This window comes from Erithacus rubecula (assembly GCF_903797595.1).
Source record: "Erithacus rubecula genome assembly, chromosome: 2".
Classification (NCBI taxonomy): Eukaryota; Metazoa; Chordata; class Aves; order Passeriformes; family Muscicapidae; genus Erithacus; species Erithacus rubecula.
Window position 1 is genome coordinate 59,028,975 of NC_136685.1, and position 26,074 is coordinate 59,055,048.

General features: G+C 47.3%; 2 protein-coding genes across 2 annotated transcripts in view; one reads left to right on the forward strand and one right to left on the reverse strand.

Moving 5' to 3' along the window:
• Positions 1 to 11,581: 11,581 nt before the first annotated feature.
• On the reverse strand, positions 11,582 to 12,709 carry LOC306798443 (T-cell activation Rho GTPase-activating protein-like). Its single transcript, XM_079298464.1, has 3 exons — positions 12,518 to 12,709; positions 11,862 to 11,979; positions 11,582 to 11,639 (listed from the first exon to the last, which is right to left on the reverse strand). Exons 1-3 carry the CDS (start codon positions 12,617 to 12,619, stop codon positions 11,602 to 11,604), a joined length of 258 nt encoding a protein of 85 aa, XP_079154590.1. The 5' UTR covers positions 12,620 to 12,709; the 3' UTR covers positions 11,582 to 11,601.
• An 8,470-nt stretch (positions 12,710 to 21,179) lies between these two features.
• The window catches only part of LOC306798067 (T-cell activation Rho GTPase-activating protein-like), a 43,519-nt gene continuing 38,624 nt past the window's right edge, over positions 21,180 to 26,074 (forward strand). Inside the window, exon 1 of the mRNA XM_079297872.1 lies at positions 21,180 to 21,288. Within this exon, the coding sequence (XP_079153998.1) occupies positions 21,238 to 21,288 (51 nt within the window). The 5' untranslated portion in view covers positions 21,180 to 21,237. The remainder of the gene's footprint in view (positions 21,289 to 26,074) is intronic.

Sequence of the window (26,074 nt, forward strand, 5' to 3'; positions counted from 1 at the left end):
TTGTGGTGTGGCAAAACTGCTTGTCCCAGTAACCTACAATTACTACATTTAAGTGATAAAACCCACACAAATCAACATCTCCATTAACAATACAGTTTCACTATTTTAATGTTGCAGAACTACTTGCATTTTGCTTTTGGCACAGGTTCTGATTTAACTTCCAGTTAAGTCAATGGGAGCTTAGAGAATCCTTCCCTTTGCTTCAGTGATAGTGGATAAGCCCAGCAGCCAAGATTTATTCTCCAAATATTAGCAGAAATGCTCCACTTATCAGGCAGTTGATACTGTTAGCTCAAAGGTAATAAAATCTTTGCATCCAAACATAAGCTTTTGTTAGTTCTTATTGACAGATGGATTTATAAGTTTATAATACAATCCTGAATTTCTTCTTAAACTTTGTTAAATTTAAGCATTTGGGAAGTGTAGATCCTTCTAAAACAGTCCCTTGAGGAACAACACTGAAATTGTGATGCCAGTAAACTTTGGTTTTCCAATAATTGTAAAGTGTCTTTAAAAGACCATCACAAAACTGGAATTCAGCTTTATTTTAGTTTGGATAAAACAACTGAAGACATGTGGACAAGGGCAGAGCTAACCAGCTATGAGGTAGATCCATACTCAACCTGCAAACTTAACTTTCTGCTTCCTTGTAAACTTTTTCCCCAGTAAAGACAATTTAGCAGTGAGCTCTATAAAAACTTCCATGAACTTTTATGTGCTGAGGGCATGTCCTAAAGCCCTGAAATTCCTGAAAAGACTCCCATAGCCTACAATGGACTTGTAATCAAGCTCTGAATGTGAGCATCAAGAAATCCCCCAATTTCATTTTCTATATATGATCAACAGTGGTGGAAGGGCCCAGCTTTGTGAAATGTATGAAATGTTACAGTATGCTGTTGTATATGGCTTGATAGTGGTCCCAATGTGGCAGTTTGGGAACACTTACAGAATAGTACATGTTAATTCCTGAGTGAACAGCTTTTTCAAAGTAGATTTTCTTTTAATGAATTAATGAGCAGCAGCTGTTGAGAGGAATGCTTTTCTCTTTCTTTCAACAGTGCTTCATACATAGAACAAACACATAACTTGTGCCTGTACAAGAATGATACACTTCTAAACACATGAACAAAAGGCACAGCCAGAATTGTTATTTAGACATTACAAAGCACTGCCAGGCAAACAGTAGCATAATCTTTAGTTTAAACAATTCAGTACTCCTGGAAATCACTTTCAAGCCATAACATAAGTGGGTTCTGAAACCATAGAAGAGGACATGAACAAACAGAAACAGTTTCTGCAGAGTTTATGTATTGCACTCTACTTGCCAGAAATGTAGTCTAAGTCAGGAAAAGGTGTGAACTAAATAGCTCAAAGTGCAACTAATTGATTATTTACCATAGCTGCTAGCAGACAAGAAATGTAAAATATTCTTCCCTGTCTGTGTGCTTAGCATGTGATAGACCTATGACCTGGCAGAAACTGCCCAGGAGTCTTTTGGCTCAGGCTCCAGATTAACACAGATCTTGCCTGTGCAGACAAAATCCTGTGGGCGATGAAGGGCTTACACAAACGACTATTTCAGGGCTATGCCAATATGTTCTTGCTTTTCCAACCTTTATTGCTCCCAGAAGATGCTGGGAGCATTTTTTTCTACTGGCTGTAGAAAACTGGGGATTTTGGACACCCAGCTCCATGTGGCTTGATTTCTACATTCTCCTGAGAGTTACATCCAAGAACTTCAGGGATTATGACTCCCCTAAGACTTAAGGAAGGCAGTTTGCACAGCTTGTTCCATCCCATGCTACATTTGCCAAGCCAATAATTGCACCTTTCTTGACGTGCTGTCTTAGCTGAACAGTTTGGTGGACTGGAGAAACTTCCACACTCATGTAACAATCCTGGGCAGTTGGATCTTGACACTACTTACTGTGGAGCTCTTTGACCACATGAAATAGCAGTCTGCTCTTCCACCTTTCCTGGTGGAGTTTTCTGATCCTCCTCCCATGTGTGCACCGATGTATCCACCAGGCCTGTTGGAGACCTGAGGGACTGAAGCTGCAAAAAAACCAATATCCCAACCATCATCACACACTATCCCCATAAATGGAGCAGGAAAGTCACACGTGGTTTTTATCCTCTGGAGGATACTTTTGAATGGCACTGAGTCCTGGTAACACTTAGCCCATTTGTTAAATGTTTACAAAGATATATGCAAAAAAAGCTCATGATATTAAAAAAAATAAAAATCTGACTTGACCCATCGGACTCTGTGCTGTCCTGCCATTGAGGACTGGAGATGTGAGGATGCTCCTATCTAGAGCCCCAAATCAGCAAAGCTGAGTTAAGGTATTTGAAGGTCCAGAAAAAGGCAACAAGGCTGGCGAGGGGTCTGCAACACAAGTCCTACAAGAAATGGCCGAGGGGTTGTCTAGCCAGAAGATGAAGCTCAGGGCAGGCCTTACTATTCTCTACGACTGCCTGCAAGGAGGTTGTAGCCAGGTGAGGGTTGGTCTCTTCTCCCAGAACCTAGAGACAGGACAGGAGGACAGGACGGACATTAGGAGGAATTTCTTCACGAAAGAGGTGATTAGACATTGGAATGGGCCGTTCAGGGAGGCGGTGGAGTCGCCGTCCCTGGAGGTGTCTAAGGAAAGACTGGATGTGTCACTGAGTGCCAAGGTCTAGGTGACAAGGCGGTGTTCGGTCATAGGCTGTGCTCAATGATCTCACAGGTCTTTTCCAGCTTGGCTGTTTCTGCGAAGGCGGCTCGTACATCTACAGATGGACACATCCTGGCCGCTCCCTGCACGCTCCCTTCGCTGGTGTCAGGGGTACCAAGGTGCCACAGCACACTTCCACAGCTGGACCAACACCCGAGCCCAGCTGCCCCTGCCACCTTCCACCCCTGTGCTGCCCCAGAGGCACAAGGGGCTGCCCATTCTCCGCTCTGCAGCTCTAAGCACGGACGGGCTGAAACAGGCTCGGGCTCCCGCCCCAGCCGCGCCATCCGAGCGGGCAGCGGGGCTCGGGCAGGGTCGCGCCGCGTGTCCCGCTCCGGCGGGGCAGGGGGAGGCCGCAGGGCCCCTCGGAGCAGTCCCGGCGCCGGGCCGTGCGCGCAGAGCCCCGGGGCCGCCGCCCGTGCCCCCCCGCGGCAGCGGCGGGACTCTGCCCCGGGCGCGGCGGTGCCGTCACGCGGCGGCGCCCAATGGCCCCGCGCGCCCGAAATAGCGCGCTATAAATGGCGCCGCCCGCCCGGCAGGCCCGGCCGGCCCAGGTGTGGCGGTGCCGGAGCGCAGGGGCCGCCGCCCCGGGCCCCGCCGCCACCGCCCTCCCCTCCCCTCCCCTCGCCGCGGCTCACCCACGCCCCGAGCGGCCGCCTGGGCGCGGTCCCGGCCCGCGGGAGAAGCCCGGGCAGGGTGTGGCGGCCTCGGGGCCCTTGGTGCCTGGCTCTGTCACTTTGTCCTCCCTCAAGGACTCGCTGGCTCTTCCTGCGGGACTTCGTTCATTCCTGCCTTCAAAGCGTGCGCTTCACCTCCCCCTGCAGCAGCCGAGGGGAGCCGGTGCCGCGCCATGGTGAAAAGCCCGAGCCTGTCCTGGCGGCCGTGTCGTGTGTGTGCTCTTAAAACGGCATCAGTTTAGAGCTGAGACTGCCTGTTCCCGGTGAAGGAAGCGGGCTGATAACGCTTATCGCCTTGGCTCGAGCTCTTCCATCTTTCCTGCGTTAGTGTGAGCCGTGGAATAGCCTGCAGAGATAGCACAGGGCCAGGCTCTTTCTGGGTGAGATGCTGCTGGGAAGACACAGGCCTGCCCTGCCTGGACAGACACGCACGATGAACGCAGAAACCCGAACCCACCCACGGAGAAACCTACGGTGGGGTTTCCTTTTTATCCCCTTTGCAGCTGGGAAAGATGGGGATGAATCACCAGGAGGTGAGGAGAGCAGAACTGTGGAAACTGACATGACTCAGAATGAAAGCAAATAGTCTCCTATTTGAAGATGTGTGCCTTTTTTAAAAAACACGTGATAAGGGAAATGTTAAAAATATACCAAGTTCCCGACTATACTCAAGCCTGCAAGGGCTGTAAGTGCAGTGGACCCCTTCAAAGATGTGTTCCTACTTGCTTGAGCTGTGCTGGTTTGTGGAAATGCTCCCAGCACGTGTTCTTGGTCTGCACTGTGCAATTGCACCTGTTCTCACCCTACTACTTACACATAGTCCTTTACTACTCTCAGGTACGGTATCTGCTGTAGGATCACCGGCAAGTTCAAAAGAAGGTACCTCTTCACACAAAACAAATCTTGGAAGTTACTGCTACAGGATATCAGGAAGCAGTTAAAAAAGCAATTTAAGCACGATCACAGAAGAAAAATCTGTGCAGGGATGTTCAGCACAAAGACCTGTGATTCAGGAGCTCTTTGGGGTGCAAATCCGCATCCTGCGGAAGCGTTTTGGGGAGCAGCCTCCCCTTGCTCATGCTGTCATTAGGCAATTACTGCTGCCTGCTCTGGGGATAGTCCTGCACTGGACTTGAAATGCTGCTGTTCTGACCCAGCACAGTCATCCCTACCTTTAACTCCCATTTCATTCAACGTGTTGGTGTTTTTTTTTTTTTTTTTCCCCCCAGTCTTTAGTAAGTCATGGACAACTATTCTTGGAATAAATCTTTGTGACACAAAAAAGCTCTTTCTTTATGCTCTGTACTTCTCTTGATCTTTCCTTCCTGTTACTTCGATTGAGGGATGGAAGGTTGCTCTGCTGAGTATTTGTATAATACCACATTATCAAGCTGAGCACTGGTCCGTGCCTGTATTTCCTAGTTAATTATTTGATATAAATAAATATTAATAATCTGTATTTCTGAAGGTGGCCACAGGCCAAAAGGTTTGCTGCTTGTTTAAACACTTGAAGTACGAATCTGTGGAGCTCCAGTCCTCCTGTGCTGGCAGAATGAGACAGATGGGCCATTTGAGAAAGTGATTAAAATACCAGCAATACCTGCCTAAACAGTTACAAATTCCACACTCCACATCTGCAAGGGCTTGTATTTATTATCTAGGGCACGGGACCAGACCTTGTGAACCTTCTGACACTGAAAGGTGAGAGCAGGGAAGAGGTGCCAGTGTAGCAGAATGGGTGTGGGAGCTGAGTGGTGCCAGCCCCACTCCTCTGCCCCGAGCTGCCTGAGTCTGGCTGAGGCCCCACAGGGAGCTCCTGTTCCAGCCTTGCTGCTAGAAGGAGATGGATTGCCTCCTACTTTCTGTTGGGAAGTCAGTTTGGGCATATGAATATTTGCAGGGTTTTTTTCCAAAAACAGGACAAATTTTAGTGCTTGGGGTGAAAGTGCCCTGAGATCACTTGGAGAAAAGGAGCATGATCATCCCATGGTATTGAACAATATTCAGGCACAGGTCTTCTGAAAAAGATTCCTGTCAAGGCTGGAGAACCTCTATAGACGCTCATGCACTTTTTAAAACATAGTGGAAATCCAGTGTATCAGTCATAAGGCAGGGGGAATAACCTGAGGGAGGCTGTTTCCCTAAGGAGAAGTGAAAAGAGGACGTGTTTCTGCTGAGGAGTATCCTTGCCACATGGATTGGATTTTATAGCAGTGTACAGCTCTTGGGTTGGAGGCACAACTTCCCTCTTGTACAGGGATACAGCTCAGGATGGATGTGGGCAAAAGCCAAACAGTAGAGCTGTCGCTCTTCTTGTTTGTCTCACCTGTGTTCCCATTGCTCTGCTGATTCCTGGGGGATCAGCAGGAGGCTGCATATGGAATGGGAGACAGCAGCTGCTTGCAGAGTTTGACCATGCAAGCCCATCCTGCTGAGAAGTCATGTTTCTTTTACATGGCTGCCACCTCTGCTGCTGATAACCACGCAGGTTGTGGCTTTAGCAGCCCCTCAGAGACAGCTGCTTCATGAGGATGAGCAGTTCTTCAAAAGCTCCTTGGACATGAATCTATCTTGGGCTTGGATGCTTTTCCCTAGACATGAATTAGCATATACTGTAAATAAAGACAGTAAAACTGAATTTATTCTTTAGTTGGAGGACACAGGCCTGGAAGGGATGGAATAGGGATCTCAGTCCCACAGAACCAGGAACAGCCCAAAAACAGGGCTGCAGAACAGTTATTCCATCTGCCCCACACTAAAGATACATTGGAACCATATTGCCTGCACTTCCATAGCTGCATTTTGTACTTCCCAATAACTTCTAAATGAACTTCAGACTGTTAGTACGTGCCCAGAAGTCCCAAATCTGAAGTCACATAGGAAGAATGGAGAGGTCAGGGGCATTGGCACTGTGTCCCTGTGGTAGATGGGTTTTCCAGTCTCAAGTCCCACACTGCTGTGGCACCTGTTAAGCTCATGCAAAGTTCTCTGAGTATTAGGGAAGAGCTTTCCTGATTCCTGTGAGTTTCAGCTCCTGAACAGCACCTGACTTAGATTCCCTTTCAGTTTTCCTTCAGCTGGTCCAGTCCATTCTCACAGACACTGATACAGACCTGTAGTGTGTCTGCAAGGCCAGGCAGCTCCTGCAGCCTAGCCATGGAGCAATTCATCAGCACTTTTGTAGGAACAGCAAGTCATCCAAGACTGGAGATCTTGTGTCTCAATAGCATTTGGAGGGCAATACTGTTTTCTTGGAGTGGGGCAGTACCTGAGACTCTTTGGAAATCTTTGATAAATTGTCTAAAGGTACAGAGGTGGTGCTACACAGGCAGTGCCATACAGGCATAAGGAAAGAAAAAAAAAAAAATTTAATTTTCCAGGAGAAAGACTTATCTTCATTCATTGGTGTCTTCAGAGAGTGCTGATTTATAGGCACATCTATAACATTTTCGTTCAGTCTGTGTTTTTCACTAACCAGAACTAGACTATGCTTATCATTGGCCAGTTATACACATGAAAATACATTAATTTGAGTTTGTAATTTTTACATTTTTGTGAATTATATTTTTGCTCTTCATTTGGTGTGCTAAATCTGCCAGGGGACCTCAGGCACAAGCACTGTGCTGTAAGAAGAATGTTGGCACCTGTGCCTCCCTAACCCCATGGAGAGCATGGGCCTGTGGGGATCAGGTAAACCCATGCTGGAGCTTTCTCTTCTTCCATAACCTTTGGCAATATGAGGCTTTTGGCAGGCAGCTTGCAAGGCTGGTCACCCTGGAGTAAGCTCACTTCTCCAGCCCCAGGACATTCACTTGCCTCTGCTACCCAGCAGAGACCCCAGGGCCAGCTGTCACCTGCCAGGCAGGGCTCTTGCACCCTCTGGTGCCCCCAGCTCCCTGCCCACTTGTCAGCCTGTCCCTGCTGCACGTTTCTAATGCTGCTTTGTGCAAATGTTTTGGGGCAAGTGGAAGGAAATGCAGCAGAACCTGCCCAACCACTGATCTGTCTACTAGCAAGATGCCCTCTCTGGGTCAGTGCAGTGCAATTTTATTGGCATAGGAGCCTGTCTGGCTCCTAAGTAAATTCTGCTGCTACAGCTATCTTTAAGTTAGAGCAAACTTAAATAATTCCCACTCAGCTGAAGGAATGTGACTGCCAGGCTTACTGCAGAGCACAGTCATGTCCTTTCACCAAGAGTCACTTGCAAAAGGTGTCTTGGGAATGGCCATTATAATATTTTTCTTTTAAACTTAGGTACGCCTTATCCATGTGAAGAAATGTTTTTCATCAAATAGGCATTCTTGGTACCCATGCTGCTTTTATCATTAAACAAATATTTCATTTAGGGGCTATGGAAACAGATTTATGAAGTTTTTTATCAAATACAACCATTAGCTGTTGACAAAAGAACACAGATTGCACCATATTTTAGGGTTAAGAGAATTTGCTCTCCTATTCTAATATATTCTGCAAATTTATTGCAAGGTAATTTTTGCAGTGTAATAATATTTTCATGTCACTTTTTTTTTTTTCCTTAAGTGCATGTTTTGAAATGTAGGTATAATTTACAGGGTTGGATGTATTTGCAAATTCTAGTAAAGTAAAAATGGCACTCTGATATGAATGATGCTACGGGAAAAATATCTACATGTAAGTTTTCACATAACTTTCCACAAGTGCCCTCCACCCATACTACAGCAGAGAGGGGGGCTAAATCCCAAGCAACATTAGCTAAAACACCTTAGGCTGACATTTTAGTCTCTTGATAATTTCCACAACATCAAGATCTAAACAAACTCTTCATATTCTACTTAAAAAAAACCAACCAAACAAAAGTTACATGAAGTCAGGAGCCTGTCTTTCTAGATAGAACCAAAAGTGCTTTCTTCTCTCTACTAGTGAGTTGTTCATATCACTTCAGGTGGGTGAGGATAGAGACTTTCTGAACAACAATTTTAATGTTATGTGAAGCTTAGCAGTGCTGTACAAACTTTGGAATTTCTCTTCAGAGTTCTTGACCTTTCATAAATCAGTATTACTGAATTTTTGCAACAGATATAATTAATTAATTAATTTTTCTTACAACAATTTAAGAATAAAAATAACATCACAGATAATTTAAATACACAACTCAACACTCTCTAATTAATTTTTCAAGCTTATAAAACACAAGGCAGAAATGACAGAAATTAAATCTCCCAGTTGACCACTTTCCTTTTGGACTATTTCTAAAACAAATATTAAAGTTGGCATTCAGTAGCTTGAACCTTTTTGCAAATATCCACAGCAATCCTCCTAGTGATGCTAAGTCTCTTGTAAAGATACAAGAGGACATCCAGTAATGAGTAATTCCTAAAAACTAGCATTTAATATTCCACTTAAGAAGTTAAAATATTTAGAGTTCTCACATGCCACACCTTAATGTCCTTTTTATTTATTTTAAACTGGATAAAATAAGCCATAATAAGACTGATTTGTATGAAGTCATGATAAGAATCTCCATTCTCATTCAAACAAAACCATTGTAAAGTCTTGGTCCCATTGACTTCAACAGCTAAACCAAATTTTCACTGCCAGCCCTTGACTCCCATCTTGCGTGTTGCCAAAAGAAACAGAGCAATTGTTCTCAAATAAGCAGGTGGGGTGAACACGGAAAATTCTAGTTTCAGAGATGACACCTACTAGGATACTTTTAGGAATTAATGATAAATGAAAGATATAGCACAGTATGTTGAATTCCTGTGACATAAACCCCAGAGTTTACAGAGGAACATTTCATCTTTAGAATGTGTGCCTGTGCTGTGCTAGCCTAATTTTGACCTCAAACCATTTTGCTACAGACTAACACATTTAATCCCGTTGATCCTCAAACAACCTGGGTGGATTTGTTGATGGTTACATCTCATTACTTCTGATTTTTAGCCACCCATAGAGAGGGTGACAGCTTCCAAGGGAACTTTTCCACCTAAGCAAGAGCTGCCCTGATTATCAATGGTTCTAGCCCAGGATGGGTGGAAGGCAGGGCCTGCCTTTGAGGTCACACACCTAAGTGATCCAGTGAGGTCCAATGGACCCTTTTGAGGGGTGTGGATCAGGTCCTTGGATGGTGTCATTCCTGATATTCCACTCTCAGACAGGGATCTGCCCTGCCAGGTCAGCACATGTGGCAGACAGCACTCTGAAGACCTTTAGGAACAGTGGCCTTTGCTCCATTGCGTGCTGAGGTGCCCGTGTGAGACTGTCAGGGCTGAAGAAGCAGATGTGGTGATAGCTTTCCTGTTAGTCATTTCTCAGTTCCCTGTCAGTAAACTCTCAACTCCCTGTCAGCACCCAGGCCCATCCTAGCTGTGTCTGTCTGCTCCATCTGCTCTGGGCAAGGGGGAGAGGGTGGCTGCTGGCAGCCCCTCAGTAGCAGCCACATCAGTCTCTGTGATTGTCTCTCAAAAGATGATCCTAATCCTCTGTTGCCAATTAGAACCATTTTGGTACAAGCCCAAAGGTAGAATTTTATTAGCATTTCAGTTTTCAGGTTTTTGATTTTTACCCTAAACTATGGAAAACATGTTTTTTGGTGCCTTGCCAGGTTGCATCAGTAAGCTTGTCACTGGTCTTCTGGTCACTTCCACAGCTGTACTTTTAGGGAAGCCCAGTCCCTAAGCCTGTGTCCATCCAATCTGGAGAGATCCTGGAGAAAAATATTACACAACCCAAAATATGTGATAAGCAGGAGTGATGCCAGGGAGGGCTTAACACCGAATAACCTCAGCATGACAAATGCTGAAATAATGTCTGCAATGTCAACCACCCGTGGCCATGGTGCCATTTATTGTGGACAGTAAATATGTGGGTGTGCAAGGCTGTCTTTGAGGGAAGGCTTTAATCACAGGTAAAGGTGCTTTGCTTAGTGATATCAGTGACATCTGGTGGTAACAGACAGTAAAGTAATTTCAAATCTTTTTAAAAGTTGTGTTTAAACGGCTCATCCTAAATGAAGCATTTTTGGCAAGGATCTATTTCCAAAGTCTATTTCTTTCTGACATAACCACATGGTGACCACGCTCCATGCCAGGAGCAAACACTAAACAGGTCTGTATACAGCATGGGATTTTTTGGTGGGAAACACTGGAACCAAAGGAGCCACCAAAATATTTAGTGTGCCTGAAAAACAGATGATAAACCCCTGTTTTTTGTACTGTTAGCTACATAAAGCTTTGTAAGTGTTCCAGATCTCAAAGCCCTTCTGAATCAATGAACATGGCAGCAATTCAGCAGGTGTGGGTGGGGGACCAGTGTCAGCTAAGGCAGAGAGAATCATGAGTGCTGCTGAGGCTAAGTGGAGAGTGGGCTGGACTGAGACACCACACACTCTCCCACAGTCCCAGTGGGGACTGCCAGGGAGAAGGTGAGCACTCATCTGGATCCTATTTCTCTGTTCCCAGTCCCTTCTTGGGCTGAATACCTTTAATAGGAGACAGCATTTCTCAGCGATGTAGTTCATACCTGAAAGCAGCAGAACCAGAGACACATCTTCCTTAATTTTGCACTTAACCTCATGGTGTAAATTGAAGACGTTTTGTTTCCATACCTTGTGTGAGGAGAAGTTACTTTCTGATTTTGCCCCAGTTTTGTATCAGAAGGTTTGTTCATACCAGAGACTTCTTTTGACAGTGGCTGGGGAACTGTCACTTCTCCTTTTCCTTTTCTCATGGCCACATGTAGTCCTCTTTATTCTTGGGTGAAAAATGGGGAGAGGGTTATGTATCCAGAAAGGCACCTTCTCACTCCCTGTGTTCACCTCACTTACCCTGACAATTCAGTAAGGAAAACATTATCCAATAAATGAACAGTAAAAGGAAATAAATCCCAAAACTCAAAACCCAACTAAAAACATACACGAGGGATCTGTGTATGTTGTAATGTCACATTCTCTATAATGTGTTCTGCTCTTCTGAAAATGGTTCTTGAGAGGACATTTCACACCATAGATTTCTGAAGCCAGCATTGAAACCTTCAAGTTTCATCTCACCTTGAAGAGCAAACAGTTCTTGAAGCAGTTAACTTTGATAAGGCAAGTGCAAAAAAGGACACAGATAGGATATCAGCTGTACTGAAAATGTGTCTTTCTTTTCATAGCCTGTTCCTCCTGAGAAGCAGTGACATAATAAAGACCTCTGGATCTGTTAGGTTGGGAGAATGATCCCCTTTCAAGCCTGGCAGAAAGATCCTTGAAGGCTCAGCATATCTGTAACAAAATGTGCTTGAACCAGATGTTTAACAGTGGGATTTAACTCTGGTTTTTGCGTGTTGTTATTTTGAACTTCTGGATGGCATTCCTGTAGTAAAACACTTCATTAACATATTGAATTGTCAGCAACTCTGCTTTTCCACAGATATATTCACATATCAAATTCAGTAATTTGGCTCAGCAGCCCCAGCTGGTGACATCTCCAGCCCTTTCTTATACCTGTGGAGCTGTCTGTGTGTTCTGCTGAGTCCTGAGCCAAGGCACAGGCAGGGAAGGCAATGTCCTCCTCAAATATTTCCAAGCAGTTGTTTATCAGGAACTCCACCAACACCATCACCTGCACACAGAAAACAGCCCATTTCAGTCAAGACATATTGAAGATTCTTTCCTGACCCTGCCTGTTATCTTTGTAGGAAGGACAGCACAGAACAGGTGGCTTCTGCCAGAATCCTGGCTTAAAAATCCAAGGGTGAGTCAACCTTGGGGCATAAAGCTGATGCTGCAGACAAATGGATCTGCCCCAATGCAGACAAAACACCATCAGCCACAGCTTTGGCCTCACTGCCCGAGGGCCCAGGGGTGACAGTGGCCACAGGTGTCCCTTGCCCTCCACAGGCAAGGTCTGCAGGAGCTGTGCTGTGACTTAGGGGGCTTTGCTGTGACTTAGGGGCTGCAGAGCAGCTGCTGCTTTTGCTCAGAGGAGGCGAGATGGGGGCAGTCTGGCCCATCCCATCGCAGGTGAGGGACACCTGAGCTGAGGGCACCCCCAATGTCCAGGGGTGCTGCTCTGTTCAGCTGCTGCAATGGCAGTGGGATCCCTGTGGATGGCTCTGAACTGCCCCAGAGGGAGCAGCTGCTTGCTGAGCTCAGCTCACCTTGTCATTCAACTCCTTCTGCACTTCCAGCGGCAGCTCACTGTCCGTCCCTGGGCTCAGCATGTTTGGGCCAATGCAGATGGCCAGGTTGCTGGAATCCATCCTGCTGCTCTCAGCATTTTGGCTGATGTGGTGGAGCAGAGAGAGCAAGAGCTTGAGCAAGACCAGGTTTGGTCTCGGCAGCAGGTCAGCCACCCTGCATGAACACAAACAGAATGTGATGTTAACTGATGGTGCAGTGGCCTCTGCTTCTTGATTTGAGCAAGTCTCAATGAAACTTAGATCAGCACCACTTCCTCCTGAAAGGGGCATGTGAGTGCTCTCTGTATCTTTCAGAAATCCCCATCTGCAGCTGAGTGTGTGGTTAATTATGAGAGCTTGAATTACAGGATCTTGACTGAAAGGCAGCATTGCAGAAGCCCATGTCCTGGACTACATGGGATGACATCAGGAGATGTCACTGGAGGCTTCCCAATGCCTGTGGTTGTGCTGTGGGGCTTTCAGAGCACTCCCAGTCAGCCCCACAGCTCCTAAAGAGCAAAGCACAGTGATGGTCTGCATGTGCCTGACTTCACCCCCAGCAGATGGGAAGGCTCCATGTCTGTGCCTGTCCCACAGCACTGTGACTGTGTTAGCTGAGGCACTGCAACCTCTGCCCTGTTCCTAGGCTGTTCATTTTGTAGGACAGCCAGCAGGGTCTGCTCTAGACAAAATGGAGTGACTGGCAAGGGTGTTTTCCTATCCTCACCAGCCAAAGGTTCTTGGAGAGTGCTACAAAATGCTCAGAGACAGGTAGATAAAGATGTGGCCGGCTTTAATAGCCACTGTGAGCCAGAGATGTGTGAACCCAGAGGACAGGAACATGGAGATGGATAGGGACATCCTCTTCAGAAAGTCTATGGGCTGCCACCACAAAGTCCAAAATCAAAAAGTCATTTAGACCCTCAAGATGCTTTAGAAAAAGAGACTGTGATTATGTGATCCATCACCTTGGAGCTGAGGAGACACACAAATGAAGGTGGGTGGTTGGATGTGGGTCTTGGCTTCCAGAGGGGCTGCTGCTCCCCAGCACACAGGATCTGGCACACAGCCCCTGTCTGCACAGGGGGATGCACAGCCAGGCACGGCTGCTACAGGGTGCCCAGCTGCTGCAGAAGTTGTCTGTGGTGTCAGCTGCAGGTTTTTCTGAGCATTGAGGAAAATTGCTGTCCTGGATGTGTCAGCTGGAAGCAAACAGTTTGGACTTTGTGTTCGATAAGAAGTCTGCCACCTCTGAGAATTTGATAAGAAGCCTTTCACTTTCCCACAGGTTTCCCTCCAGTTTGGCTCTGCACTCATCATCGCACAGGGGTGGCCACGGGGGTTTCCAGATCCTGTTCCCTACCCAGAGCCGCAGCATCATTCATTGAGTGAGTGCCGGGGAGAGAGGAGAGAGGCCAGAGGGAGCGGGCGCTGCAGGCACTAGAGGGCAGGACAGCCCACGGCAATCCGCCCGGAGAAACGCGGGCAAGGACACTGCTGGTGTCACCTATTGCGCATTTCACACCCTGCACTAGTCACACTCATCTGAACTCCCCTCCTCTGCTGAACCGCAATGGTGTCTACCCTTTGGAAAATCTGGTCATACTTTTAAGGTGAGGAAACAAAACCTCACCCTACACAGTCCACAGTACGAGCACAGACTCAGAATGGTTTGGGTTGGAAGAGACCTTTAAAGATCATCTAGTCCAATGCCCCTAGGATTTGAGGACAAATCTACATATTCTCTACTCAGTCCACACCATGATTGTGGGTTTCAGGGTTTTTTAACTGCAGTTGTCGAATGTTTTTACATCACACCTCAGCTTTCAAAAAGTTCAGTAGAGCTGTTTCAGTCTGTCCTTTGAGTGAGACTGGAGAAAAAAAATACCTTATCCTGCCTGTATTCAAGTATCTTTTTGGATATTCCAGTAAGTAGCCCTTGTCACCTTTTTGTCAGAATTTGGTGTTTTAGCTTTCCACCACTATTATGAGGTGACTCAGCTGAAGATGGGAGATATTTTGTGCCACAGCTCCAGAACACTTTGTGAGGGTGAAGCAGAAGCTTCAGCATGCAGATTGGCAGGATGCTGAATTTCTGGCTTTTTTTTGTTTGTGGTTGTCACAGAAATCTTCCTGCAATATTCATGAAGAAGAAGGATGTGGCAAAATTAAACCACTGAAAACCAGAAGTTGTTCTCTGGAGCAAATCTTTCAAAAAGTTTGTATCCCACATGGGCTGCAAAAAAAAAACCTCCTGGGGAAATTTTCAGAAGAACTCAAGCTCCTGGGTGCTTTGAAAATATGTCTAAGAACATTGTCCATGTGGAAATCTAGTCCTACAGGCCACTGGAAATGACAGGACAACCTCTTCTTTCTACTGCTTTTGAAATCAAACACACAGACTCAAACCCCGCTAATATGTAGAGCATGCTGTATAAAACCAAGTGAAACTCAGCAGCCCCCTGAAAAATGCATGCTGTACCTCAAAAGGCACAGATTACTGTGGGCTTATTACCAAACCCTGTGCAGGGAGCAGCCTTGTTCTGTTTGCACACTGCATTAAGCTCATTTAGCCTGCAGTCCCAGAGCTGCCACTGGTGATTCATTTCCTCCAGCATCTCTGGCTGCTTTCCCAAAAGCAGAGCTCCCAGCACAGACCCTTGACACTGCTCCTACCCCAGTCCCCAGCTAAGTAGCTGCCTGCATAAAACACTAACATTTTCTCCTCATGGAGACCTGGAGGGAGAGCTCAGCAAGCATTATGCAAGGTACTTGTAGCAGGGTTTCCAGAAGTGTTTCCTTCCTGCTGTCTCACTGCTCAGGATCCACCAGCAGCTCCTCTGGTGCTGTTTAGCCTCAAGGGACAAATTCTGCTTCATCCCATGCTGCCTGATCCTGTTTCCCTCCAGACCATGGGCAAGCAGCTTTTGCCAGTCAGGGCTGGAATAAGAAAAAGATGCAGATGTGCTCTTTTTCCAGTGTACAAACCCTTCAAGATACAATTCCTGTGCAGTTGTGTGGAACATCCTGGCATATGCAGATCCAAATCACTTGCAGTGCCTGATCTACACACAGCAGCTCTAAGTATGATCCATGACACACCTTCACCTTGTTAGCTGACCTGAACAGAAAATCTGGGGATGACATGAGCTCTACACTTGGAAATAAACACCAGAAGTGTCCCTCAAGAGCAACTGGAGAGCTGAACAGACCAGCCTGGGCACAGAGGTTGCCTCACCCACCCTACAAGGTGCTGGCCACCAGCTCTGCAGTGAACATTTGCCCTGGATGTAAACTGTTCCTGTGGCCCAATGCAGGAGTCAGGTACTCTCCATTGCTAAATCTTCAGCCAGCAGAGACCTGAGCTGCAGACACACACCCCTGCCCCAGCATACCCATAAAGGAGGACACTCCTTCACTGCATGGTCCCTGCCAAGGGCTCAGTGGATCACACTTCCCAGCCCTCTGATGCAGCCCACAGTGAACTCCTCACAAAGAGAGGCTGCACATCTCTTTTAGCAGAAGCTCAGGGAAAGAAGGATAATGGTGTTTGTCTTCCTAAGCCACTGTTGTGTGCTGAGGATCTCCTTCCCAGGGTGTAGTTGGACATCTGCCTGCTGCTGGGAAGCAGGGAATGAATTCTCCTTTTTACTTTGGTTGCACACACAGCCTTTGCTTTTTCTACTAAACCGTCTTTGACCCATGAGGTGTTTTTTGATTTTATTTTCTCACCCTGTCCAATTGAGGAGGGAGGGTGAGAAAGCATCCAGGTGGATGTCTGGGAGCCAGCCAAGAACAGCCCACGAGTCCTTTATCTTGGGCACAAGATAAAGCCAGTTTTGATCTGGGCATACTATAGCTGCAGTAGCTGACAATTGGCAGGCTTCTGTGTGGCTCAGAGGGCTCGCTTGATTTACAGTGTAACAGAGCCTCGGGCTCTGCAGTGGCTGCTTTCAGCTCCTGTCTTTGCTGCAGCGCTTATCTCTGTGTTTTGCTGTGCCTGGAAGCACTCTGATAAAAGCAGCAGAGCCCTGCACTTGGCCCTGGCACAGCGCTGCTCCTGTGCCAGGAGGGCTGTCCTGTGGAGAGCTGAGGGATCGCATTTCTCTCTTCCCCTCCGGGACTGATGTGTCTGCCTTCCTCTCCAGAGGTCCTCACCACATCCTTATCTAAGCTGCTTGACTAATGTCATCTGTCATTTGCATAGAAACTGCTTTTGGTCTGGTGTTACGAGGAGCCAGTTTGCCAGTGAGGTGACAAGGCTTCAGGCCACTGATCCCTGGGCTCCTGCACAGTGTGTGGGAGGACTTGGGTGGGTGCCTGGCAGGGCTATGACATCCCATGGCCTGTGATGTTGCACCTCTACAGTGTGTAATCCCATTGAACTGGCACTTGATGGAAGGGTGCCTTGCCCATTCCAGCGAAACCCAGCAGCACTTGGCACTAGACTGGGACTTTCCTTGTGCTTCTCGAGCCTTCCTTCAGCACCATCAAGGGAACATGGTGACAGGAATCTAAACCACATCTGACAAAACCAGGGATAAGGTAGGAACCCAAGCCCCAACTACAGTAATTACCTTAGCAGTAAAAAAGAATCACTGGATGAAGAGGTCAATGTGTCCATAGCAGCAATTAGTACAGGAGCAGGGGGAGGAAGGATCTGATGAGGCAGCTGGTCCTTCAGCAAGGAAGCAAGAGGAGGAAGTGAGAGAAATGACCAGCCCTGAAACTTGGGCAGACTTCCAAGTATGCTGAAACACCAGCCAGGCAAGCAGATTGCTGCCACTACCACTGAAGAGGGCATCCAATATGTGAGACTACAAGCAGTGCTGGAAAGCCTTCTACAGTGACCTGGATGACAAGCGTGTCTCCAAAGATGCAGATGGCCACTGTACATGAGCAAATGCAGAAGAGTTGTCTGAAACTCACCAGCATTATATTCCATCTGCTTGGAGATGATGGACTGACCAGGCTTGAATATACCAGCTGTGGAGAGAGCATCCTACTGATTATTTTTGCAGAAAACCTGTCTCTCTGACTGTCCCCAATGGTCAGGGCCTTGGCCATCAGTAGCACCCTGACACATGCTGTGTGCCACTCTGGTTCCTCCTGAGTGACCTCAGGAGGAAGTGGGATGGTGACTCTCCTCCGAGATAGGAGCCCATGTTCACAGATTGGCTGGAAAGAGGGATGATTAGGGGGGACATCCATGACTGCTGTCAATTCAGCTGCTGTTGAGATGGTGGAAGGCAACCAGCAGTCTTGCTGGTATAGAAGAGCATTAAGAGTACCTCTCTTGATTTTGGTGAAGGGACTTTTGGTCTGTAACTACAAGGGTCTGCAGGCTAGAATAGAGGGTCTTTGATCAGGAGGAGGAAAGGGGTGACCAGCTTTACTGGGCTGTGTGGATTTGATGGCCTGGCACATTCTATCCACAGAAGTCTAAAGCATTGCTAGACACTAGTGCACAGTGTACCCTAATGTCATTATGGCACATCAGAGAGGAACCCATCTGGGTTTCTGGATTGACAGGGAGATCCAAAAGCTGTCTGTATTGGGGGCTGAGGTGAGCTTAACATGGGACAAATGGCAAAAGTGCATTTCTGTGGCCAGCTCAGAGGTCCCATGTATCCTTGGCACAGACTGTCTCAAGAGAGGGTACTTCAAGGACCCAAAAAGGCAGTGATAGGCTTTTGATGCAGTTGCCACTGATTCAGAGAAGTTGGAACACCTGCTTGCCTTGCCCAGCCTCCTGGGGGATCCCTGTGTCATGGGATTGCTGCACGTCAAAGAACAGCAGGTGGCCTTGGCTGCCAGTGTGCTGCACCATTGGCAGTGCACATCACCCAAGGCTCCCTGGTTCCCATCCATGATTCACCAGCTTGAGAGCCAAGGAGCAACCACGAAGACTCACAATTGTCTTTTAAATCTGCTTTTGTCCCCCTGTTCTGCTCAGCAGGGAGAATGAGAAAGCATATGGGTGGGCATCTGGCAGCCAGCAAAGGTTAACCCACCATACTTTCATGTATATACAAATTTACAGACTGGTACATATACCTGAACATGTTCTCTTCTGAGCTGATTTGCTTAGTAACAGCTGGCAGAGAAGACTGAGTCAACTTCATATGGTGCCAATAAATGTGAAAGAAACTTCAGGCTGGAGAATTGACATAAATTATTTGAACTAATTATTATTGTTATTATTGTTACTGTAATTATTTTAAATAATAATAAAACCAACAACGACTACAATAATTTTGCTGCTGCATTGCATTAAGCTTCCAGGAGCGAGAAAAAGCAGTGTTGAGCCAAGGTCAGTGAAATGCTGTCCCAGTCCCAAGGAAAACCCGGGTGCTGGCACAGGTCCTGTACTGTTCAGGTGGTCCAGGCAGTGCTGTTTGGGACACCTGAGGGGAACTGTCAGTACAAGTGATGTTAGCAGAGCCTGGGTCTCAGTACGTACAAGACGTGGCAGATGGAGTGCAAAAGCAAACGGGCTGGCGAGCAGCAGGCACTTTGGTAATGAAACATCACAGGAGCTCCTGACTCCTCTCTGATTTTACTGGGCTGTGTTCCAGAGTGCGTCTTCACCTTTTTTTCCATCTTAAGTATCCGCAAATGAAAGCCTGCTAAGTTCTTGGATAAGTGTCTCTTTAACTTCTTGGTCTCTTTTGAATTTCAAATAGCAATTTTTCATTATCTTAATTGGTGACTGCCTGTTTTAATTAGGCATCCCAGTTAATCTTACTCCGCTAAAACATATGAGGCTTTGTGCAAATCAAAACAGTTCCATTTTTTCAGTGAAAGCATAAAAAGAAATATGAATTGCAAGAAGTAAGATGACCATGTTTGCAATTCTGATTTCTCTCACTGTAGTCTTCAGTTGTCACCTTTAAATTAGCCAGCATTTTACATGCTAAAAGGTCCTAGCCTGTGTGAGCTTAGAAACAATTTCTTTTCTTTGCAGCAAAACATTTCTGATCTAAACAGCAAAGCAGTGGTCTTTCTCACTTCTTTGGAGGTCTCTTATCTGTCCAATTTGAGCTAATGTAAAACAATAAACACATTTGTAAATGTAGAAATCAATCACTACTGATCATGCTGTCCGGGAACATATTGCAACTTCCTCAAAATTTGGCCTGCATTCATGTCCTGGAGGGCTTAACTGAGCCTTCACAATAGTTGCAAGTGATGGTGCCAAATCTCATGTAACTTCCCTGTTGATTTTTTGCTGGCTGCCAGAGGATGTCACAGAGTGGACTCAGCAGCCTGGAATGAAGTTTTGTTAATATTTGATACAAGTGATGTTGTCAGTAATAAAGCTGAAAAAATGCGAGAGGGAAAAACCCAAACAAACCAAAAAGCCCTCCAGAAATCCCTGGATCACACAGCTAGGAAAGGGGGGGAATGCTGGCAGAACTAGGTGGGTGATTGGCAGCAGCTGGCTATACACAAGCAGAGGCAGAGCTGCTGTCATTCGAAGCAACTAAATATGGGGATCTGTATCTACCTGTCCTTTCAAGGGGTCTGAGTGGTTTTGGAAGGTGTCGTATTTTGCTGTTTTGGTTGGTTTTTTCTTTTCCTAAGGAGTGCCTTGTGGGCAGTCAGGGACATGATAATTCATCCCTCCCCCTCCTCAAGGGCAAACCGGAGTTCTTATTAACCAGCCCATATTTGACAGGACGTTTGTACTTCTCATGGGAAAGAGCAGTCCCTATGCTTTTTTTTCCTAGTGAAAATGCCGTAATCCAGACTGCAAGAGCAAGAGTCCCATCTGGAGACAATTCATCATTACTTGAAACGAATCCTGCAACTTTAGCTGCTAAGCACCACAACTCAGTGAGAGCAGGTCACTTGTAAATTATGATGGTTAAGTACAGGCAAGTCTGTGGTAGAAATAACCCACTTTGAAATTATAAAGCTTCCCAGCACTTGGGTCACTTAGATTTCAAGAAGATGAAGAACATTGAGTAGTAGAAAGTCAATCTCAGTTTCTTAAGAGCTCTGTGCCATTCTTACCAAAATTGAAAGGGTGATTCCTGAAACCTATGCCCAGGACGATGATGAGAATCTATTTTCCATACCTAAGTGGACACTTGTATGGAGGAGGACATTACAGAGTCTTTACATCCAGGCCAGTGGTGACACTCACCCCTATCCTTCATGCCACTTGGTCCCATCCCTCATTCCTTCGTGCCTGGTGGATGCAAACTTGGACTGCAACTTGACCACCACTGGTGCTTGTTATGTCTGACACCCTACGGTGTTACATGCATATCTGCCACGCTGCCTCAGTAATAAATCCTGGCAGGGAGGGCTTGGCTGTGGAAGGTTGACTGTGAAGAACCCGTGAAGGATTTTCTCTTTGTAAGTCACTTTTCACGTCATTTCTCCCCGCGCCTATTGATTTTTGCCTCCCCTTTGCTAGCAAACCCTGCTCGCGTCCCACTCGCCATGCCGGCGGACCCCCGGGGTTTGCTGCTGGAGGGAGCGGCTCCTCCCTCGGCGGGGAGGGAGGGCCGGGGGCGGCCGGCGCCGGGGGCTCCGCTCACTCGCTCCGGCTCCGCGCCCGAGGCGGACCCAAACCCGGACCCGGACCCGGACCCGGACCCGGACCCGAAACCGGACCCGGACCCGGACCCGGACCCGGACCCGGACCCGGACCCGGACCCGGCCGTGCTCCGGCCCCTCCCGGGGCGATGCCGGGGCCGCGGGCAGGCGGCGGTACCGGGGTGCCCGCTCCCGAGGCGGTGAGTGCGGGAACGGGGAGTGCGGGGAGAGTGAGTGAGTGCGGGAGCGGTGAGTGCGGGAGCGGTGAGTGCGGGAGCGGTGAGTGTGGGGAGCGGGGAGTGAGTGCGGGAACGGGGAGTGCGGGGAGCGGTGAGTGCGGGGAGAGGTGAGTGCGGGGAGTGCGGGAGCGGTGAGTGAATGCGGGGAGCGGGGAGTGCGGGGAGCGGAGAGTGCGGAAGCGGTGAGTGAGTGCGGGGAGCGGAGAGTGCGGGAGCGGTGAGTGAGTGCGGGGGCCGGTGAGTGCGGGAGCGGTGAGTGCGGGGTGCGGAGCCGGGGGGAGGCGCGGGGCATCCCGCTCCTTCAAGGGTATGAGAGGGGTTGCGGCTGCTGCTGCCACGGTGACTTGGGCATAGAGATAGCTGAGCATCTGCCGGGGATCTGAGCCTGGTCCTGAATCTGGTGACAAGCAAAGGCCAAGACTTCCCGCGCACTGGAGATGCGCTCCCGGGGCACTGGGCCGGTCCCGGATTGTGGTCCCTGCCCCGCATCGCTGAGCTCTCCTCATCCCGGGAAAGGGGCCGTGGGAGTCAGGGTCAGATAAGCAGGGGACCAGGTCGACGTGCAGTTCCTCCTTCTTGCCAGAAATGGAATTTAAAGAGATTGTTTGGCGATATCACTGCACTGTCAGACTGTTGTGGCACCGTGTTAGGGCAAGAGAGCCTTGACAAACGGAACAAACAAAATAAAACCTTCAGCCACGAGTAAATGGACTTTGGTTAAAATAAAACTGGCAGGTTTCTTGGCTATATCTTTGAGTGGAAGAGTTTAAGATTTTGTTGTTGTTTCGCTTCTGGAGAGGTTTAACATCGTTGTAAGAGACATATTTGGCGTTAGTGCGTGCTGTGAACTCCGTCCCAGAGCACCTGGCAGTGTGGTGTGAGCCCGGGACCACAGCCGGGTCCCCGGGGGGGTCTCAGCTGCAGCGAGCGCTCCTGTCAGCAGGCAGAGAAGCCCCGGCCACCAGCCCATCGATTGCGAGGCCAGAAGGGAGCCTTACATCATTTAGTCTGACCTCAGACAGGAGAGAGGTGCTGGCTGGGAAACAAAAAGAATGTTGCCGAGGACTGAATCTCTGCACTGAAAAGTGGCATTTCTTCATGACATTGTCAGCTCTGACAAATAGACTTTTCTGCAGAAAATGAGGGGCTCTCTGCATAGTTCCCTTATGCTGAGATGATAAGTAGTAGCTTCAATGCTACCAAATATAAAAGTTTGTCATTTTACATGACAACTGATATGGTTTTCCATTGTTCCTCCTGCTCTTCAGAACAAGGGCTGCTAGCAGAAATGGACTTTTTTCAATAAGAGAGCTTACATTAAAAACCAAACCAAAACAAAAAGGAGTTAAGAGGAAAAAAGAGGAAAAACAAATAACAGTTACATTTTCTTCAAAGTTGTCTGTAGAAACATTGTAAAAAAGAGAAAATTTCAGATATGCCTATTTTCCTCTCTCTTCTTCCCTTTTAATTTTTTTTTTTTTTTTCCTGGTGAGAAAGTAGACAAGAAATCAAAAGAAAAGAATAGGTGATTGTTTAGCAGAGAATGTTGGGATGCTGGTGGCCTCAAGATCAAGTTTTACTTAGCTTTATTAAAAAGTAATCTTTCAATATACATTGAAAAAATTGTTATTTTCTTTAGACATAACACAACCCCAGTACTTGCACCCACAGCATGGGGATAGATCCATTTTATTCCACTTTGACACTTCACTTTTAGTTTCATGGATCTGTTTTGCTTAAGCCTGATGCTCTTTCAGAATAACAGTGACCTCTGAAAATGGGATAATACAGTACGAAAAAAAGGCTCTTCACCTTACCTCCACTTTTTTCGATATTAACAATATCCACAAAGCCCTTGCAGTGGCACAGGAATGGAGCAGCGCAAGCAGGCCGTGCTGGGACGTGATCCCAAGGGGCAAGGAGGGTGACTGGCTTGCCCAGCCCTGTGCATCCATCAGCCCGCTGCACCATCTGCCACAGAGCCGTGGTTCCTCCTGGGAGCTGGAGAAATGCGGATCTGCTGCCGATAGTCACGGATGTCTGGCGGGCGCGGTGCGGCAGGAACAGGGACGGCAGAGTTTGTGGTTAATGAGGTCCAGTGCAAAGCTGCTTCCCGCAGTAATTTATTACCTTGGAAGGCAGGGGTGTGATGCCAGACAAATAACTGGCCCCGTGGGAGGTCAGGACACCAGGAAGGCAGGATCAGGAGGGTGGGATGATGACAGGGAGGAACAAGGTCTCAGAACCACAGCCGCTGTCTCCAGCAGCAGTGCCTAGCAGAACCTGGGGGGGGGGGATTTGTAACAGCTGGGTCTTGGAGAGCCTTCAGCAAGGCCCCTGTGGAGACTCTAAATCACACTGATTGCACAGTCAGTGAAGGAAATCTCATCAGTTCCCATAGTCAGGCTGTCAGCTTTTAAACCTATTTAGATAAAAATCTTTTTGTTGTTGTGTTGCTAGAACTCCTGAGTAACTGCACTGACTTGAGTGAAGATAGTGGCACAAAGTAGCCTTGGGAAAGAGTTTTACTGTAGACTAGATCAAGACAAATCCCAGACTCGTTTATTCTGTATAAACCTGGACCCACAACATGGGCTAGTTTAAACTGAGTGCTGCTGCTCATTTCAGAGGGACCACTCTGCCCACACTGGTACGACAAAGACCAGAAATCCCTCTCTTGCTTTTATTTGTAAGTTCTTTCCCAGCCTGTTTGACTGAGCCAAACAAACTCCTAAAGGAACATCTGCAGGGCAGCTCTTGTGGGTACTGTTGGGGGTAGTGAGGCAGCAGAGCACCCAAGAGATCCCAGGGAGTAAAGAGGTGCCCTGGTCTGTGAAGGACAAAGGAACCATGCAATGCCACTCATCTGTGTGCCACTGGGAAATACTCACAGAGGGCTGCTCGTCTGGAATGTCAGCTAGTGAGACTGGCTGAAGAAATGTCCAGGGCATGAACCAGTCAGGGTTTGTCTGCATTGAGAGATTAAGAAGCACTTGAGAGTGTTCCCTAGCACTGCAGCATAATTATCTAAAATCAGCATAAATTATAATAGCACAGATAAATTATTAAAGCCAGTCCTGAACCCTCTTTGGCCCACTGCCATGCTCAGCCCCTGCCCTCTTCAAGGCAGCAGTGTCTGGGGACATTTCCAGTGGGACCAGACCCCTTCCTCAGGATGAGCAGCACTGGCTCACACAAGCACATCCTGAGCCATGAAACCAGAAGCATCTGCAGGTGGTTTGGTTTGGCAGTGCAGCAAGACCAATGCCTTGAAGAGTGTTTGGATGGCATCCCCACACCTCTTGTCACTTCTTGCTAGTGATCTCAGGTGAGAAGAAGAATTGGGAAGAGATACAGGAAAAAGCTCATTTAAAGTACTCATTGCCCTCAGGAGCCCCTTTTCCTCCCCTTTTTGGCAGCCTGATGTGCTGGGGTGGTCACAACTTCCCCTTCCCCAGCCTTCTGTGCCATGTGCATGTGAATATACATGACATGACTGGGGAAAGTTCTTGGGAATTTAATTGTGCTCCCTGGGAAAACCTGTCAAGGAAAGGTAGGTTTACCTGCCACCACACCTCCTAGAAATCCTCTGGGCTCTCCTCTCTTCTTCTGCTTTTGGTGTCTTGTGGGCTTTGGTTTAAGTGGTCACTTAAAGTGAGCTGAAGTTCACTTTCAGTGTTCCTGCCATTGATGGATTCTTTCAGGAGAAGGACATGAGTTTGCTGTTTTCACAAGGACTCTCACCTAGTGTGGTAGAAGATAAAGTGCCTTTTTGGTTTTCCTTAAAGATTTTAGCAATATGTTAGTAGATGTGGGGGTATTTCTGAAAGTCGTGGAGAAACAGAAGTCCAAGGTTTTAGAAAAGGCATTGGTTTTCAGCTACTGCTGACTGTTACTTGCTGAAGAATCTGGGCACCCAAAAATCTCTTCAGATGGCAAAATCATGGCACTGTATACACACTTTAAAAGGCTTTCTGAATGAGTGAAGACAAGCAATGCATTTGTGCCTATAAACCAGCAGGCTGTGGTTGGCCCATCTGAGGAAGGATGACTGAACTCTGGATTTTCAGGGTTTTTGGTGGAGTGCTTTGCGATATTAAGGGAGATTTGATTATTGTGCCAGTTTCAAAAGGGAAATAATTTGGTGGAAGGGCTATTCAGCATGCTCAGTAACCTATATCCCACCACAACATGCAGAGCCCTGGGATACTTTTTAGACTTTCCCTGCTGTTCTTCTGGTTCTTAGTCATCAGGTAGATCTCCTTGTGGGTGACTGGCATGAAGCCCTTGACTGGGGTGAAGCCCTTGCATGGTGCATGTGGGTGATTTCCTACATGCAAATGGCTCCCAGTGAACACTTCTGAAATTCTACCATCTGCAGATGCCATCCTTACATTATTTACTGTGTGCCTCAGAATGAGAACAGGTCACAGGCAGGAGTAAGAAGGGCTGGAGCTGAACTTGTGGCAGAAACTGCAATATCCTGTTAAGCAAAAAAAGATTTCTGTTAAGTAGAGGAAAACCCCTGAGGAGAGAAAGTATGATGTAATTGATAGTTAATACTGACATAACTGTGTTCAAATTCTCCTAGGTCTTAGAACACAGGGCAAAGCTATTTTGTCCTCTCTGCAACTGCTTCAGTGTTGAGTAAAAATCACATGTAGTTTTTTTTTCCCCCAAAGTAGCAGCAACACTGGGGAATAAACTTTTTCTTCATTACATGACATTATCTTGTTCAATAAATCAA

What these genes read in the sequence shown, in the direction of transcription:
- LOC306798443 (XM_079298464.1), bottom strand. Translation starts at nt 12,619, where the DNA reads ATGGATTCCAGCAACCTGGCCATCTGCATTGGCCCAAACATGCTGAGC. An exon ending in AGAAGGAGTTGAATGACAAG is followed by an intron (nt 11,980 to 12,517) that starts GTGAGCTGAGCT and finishes TTCTGTGTGCAG; the next exon opens with GTGATGGTGTTGGTGGAGTT. An exon ending in ACACACAGACAGCTCCACAG is followed by an intron (nt 11,640 to 11,861) that starts GTATAAGAAAGG and finishes ATTTTGTTACAG; the next exon opens with ATATGCTGAGCCTTCAAGGA.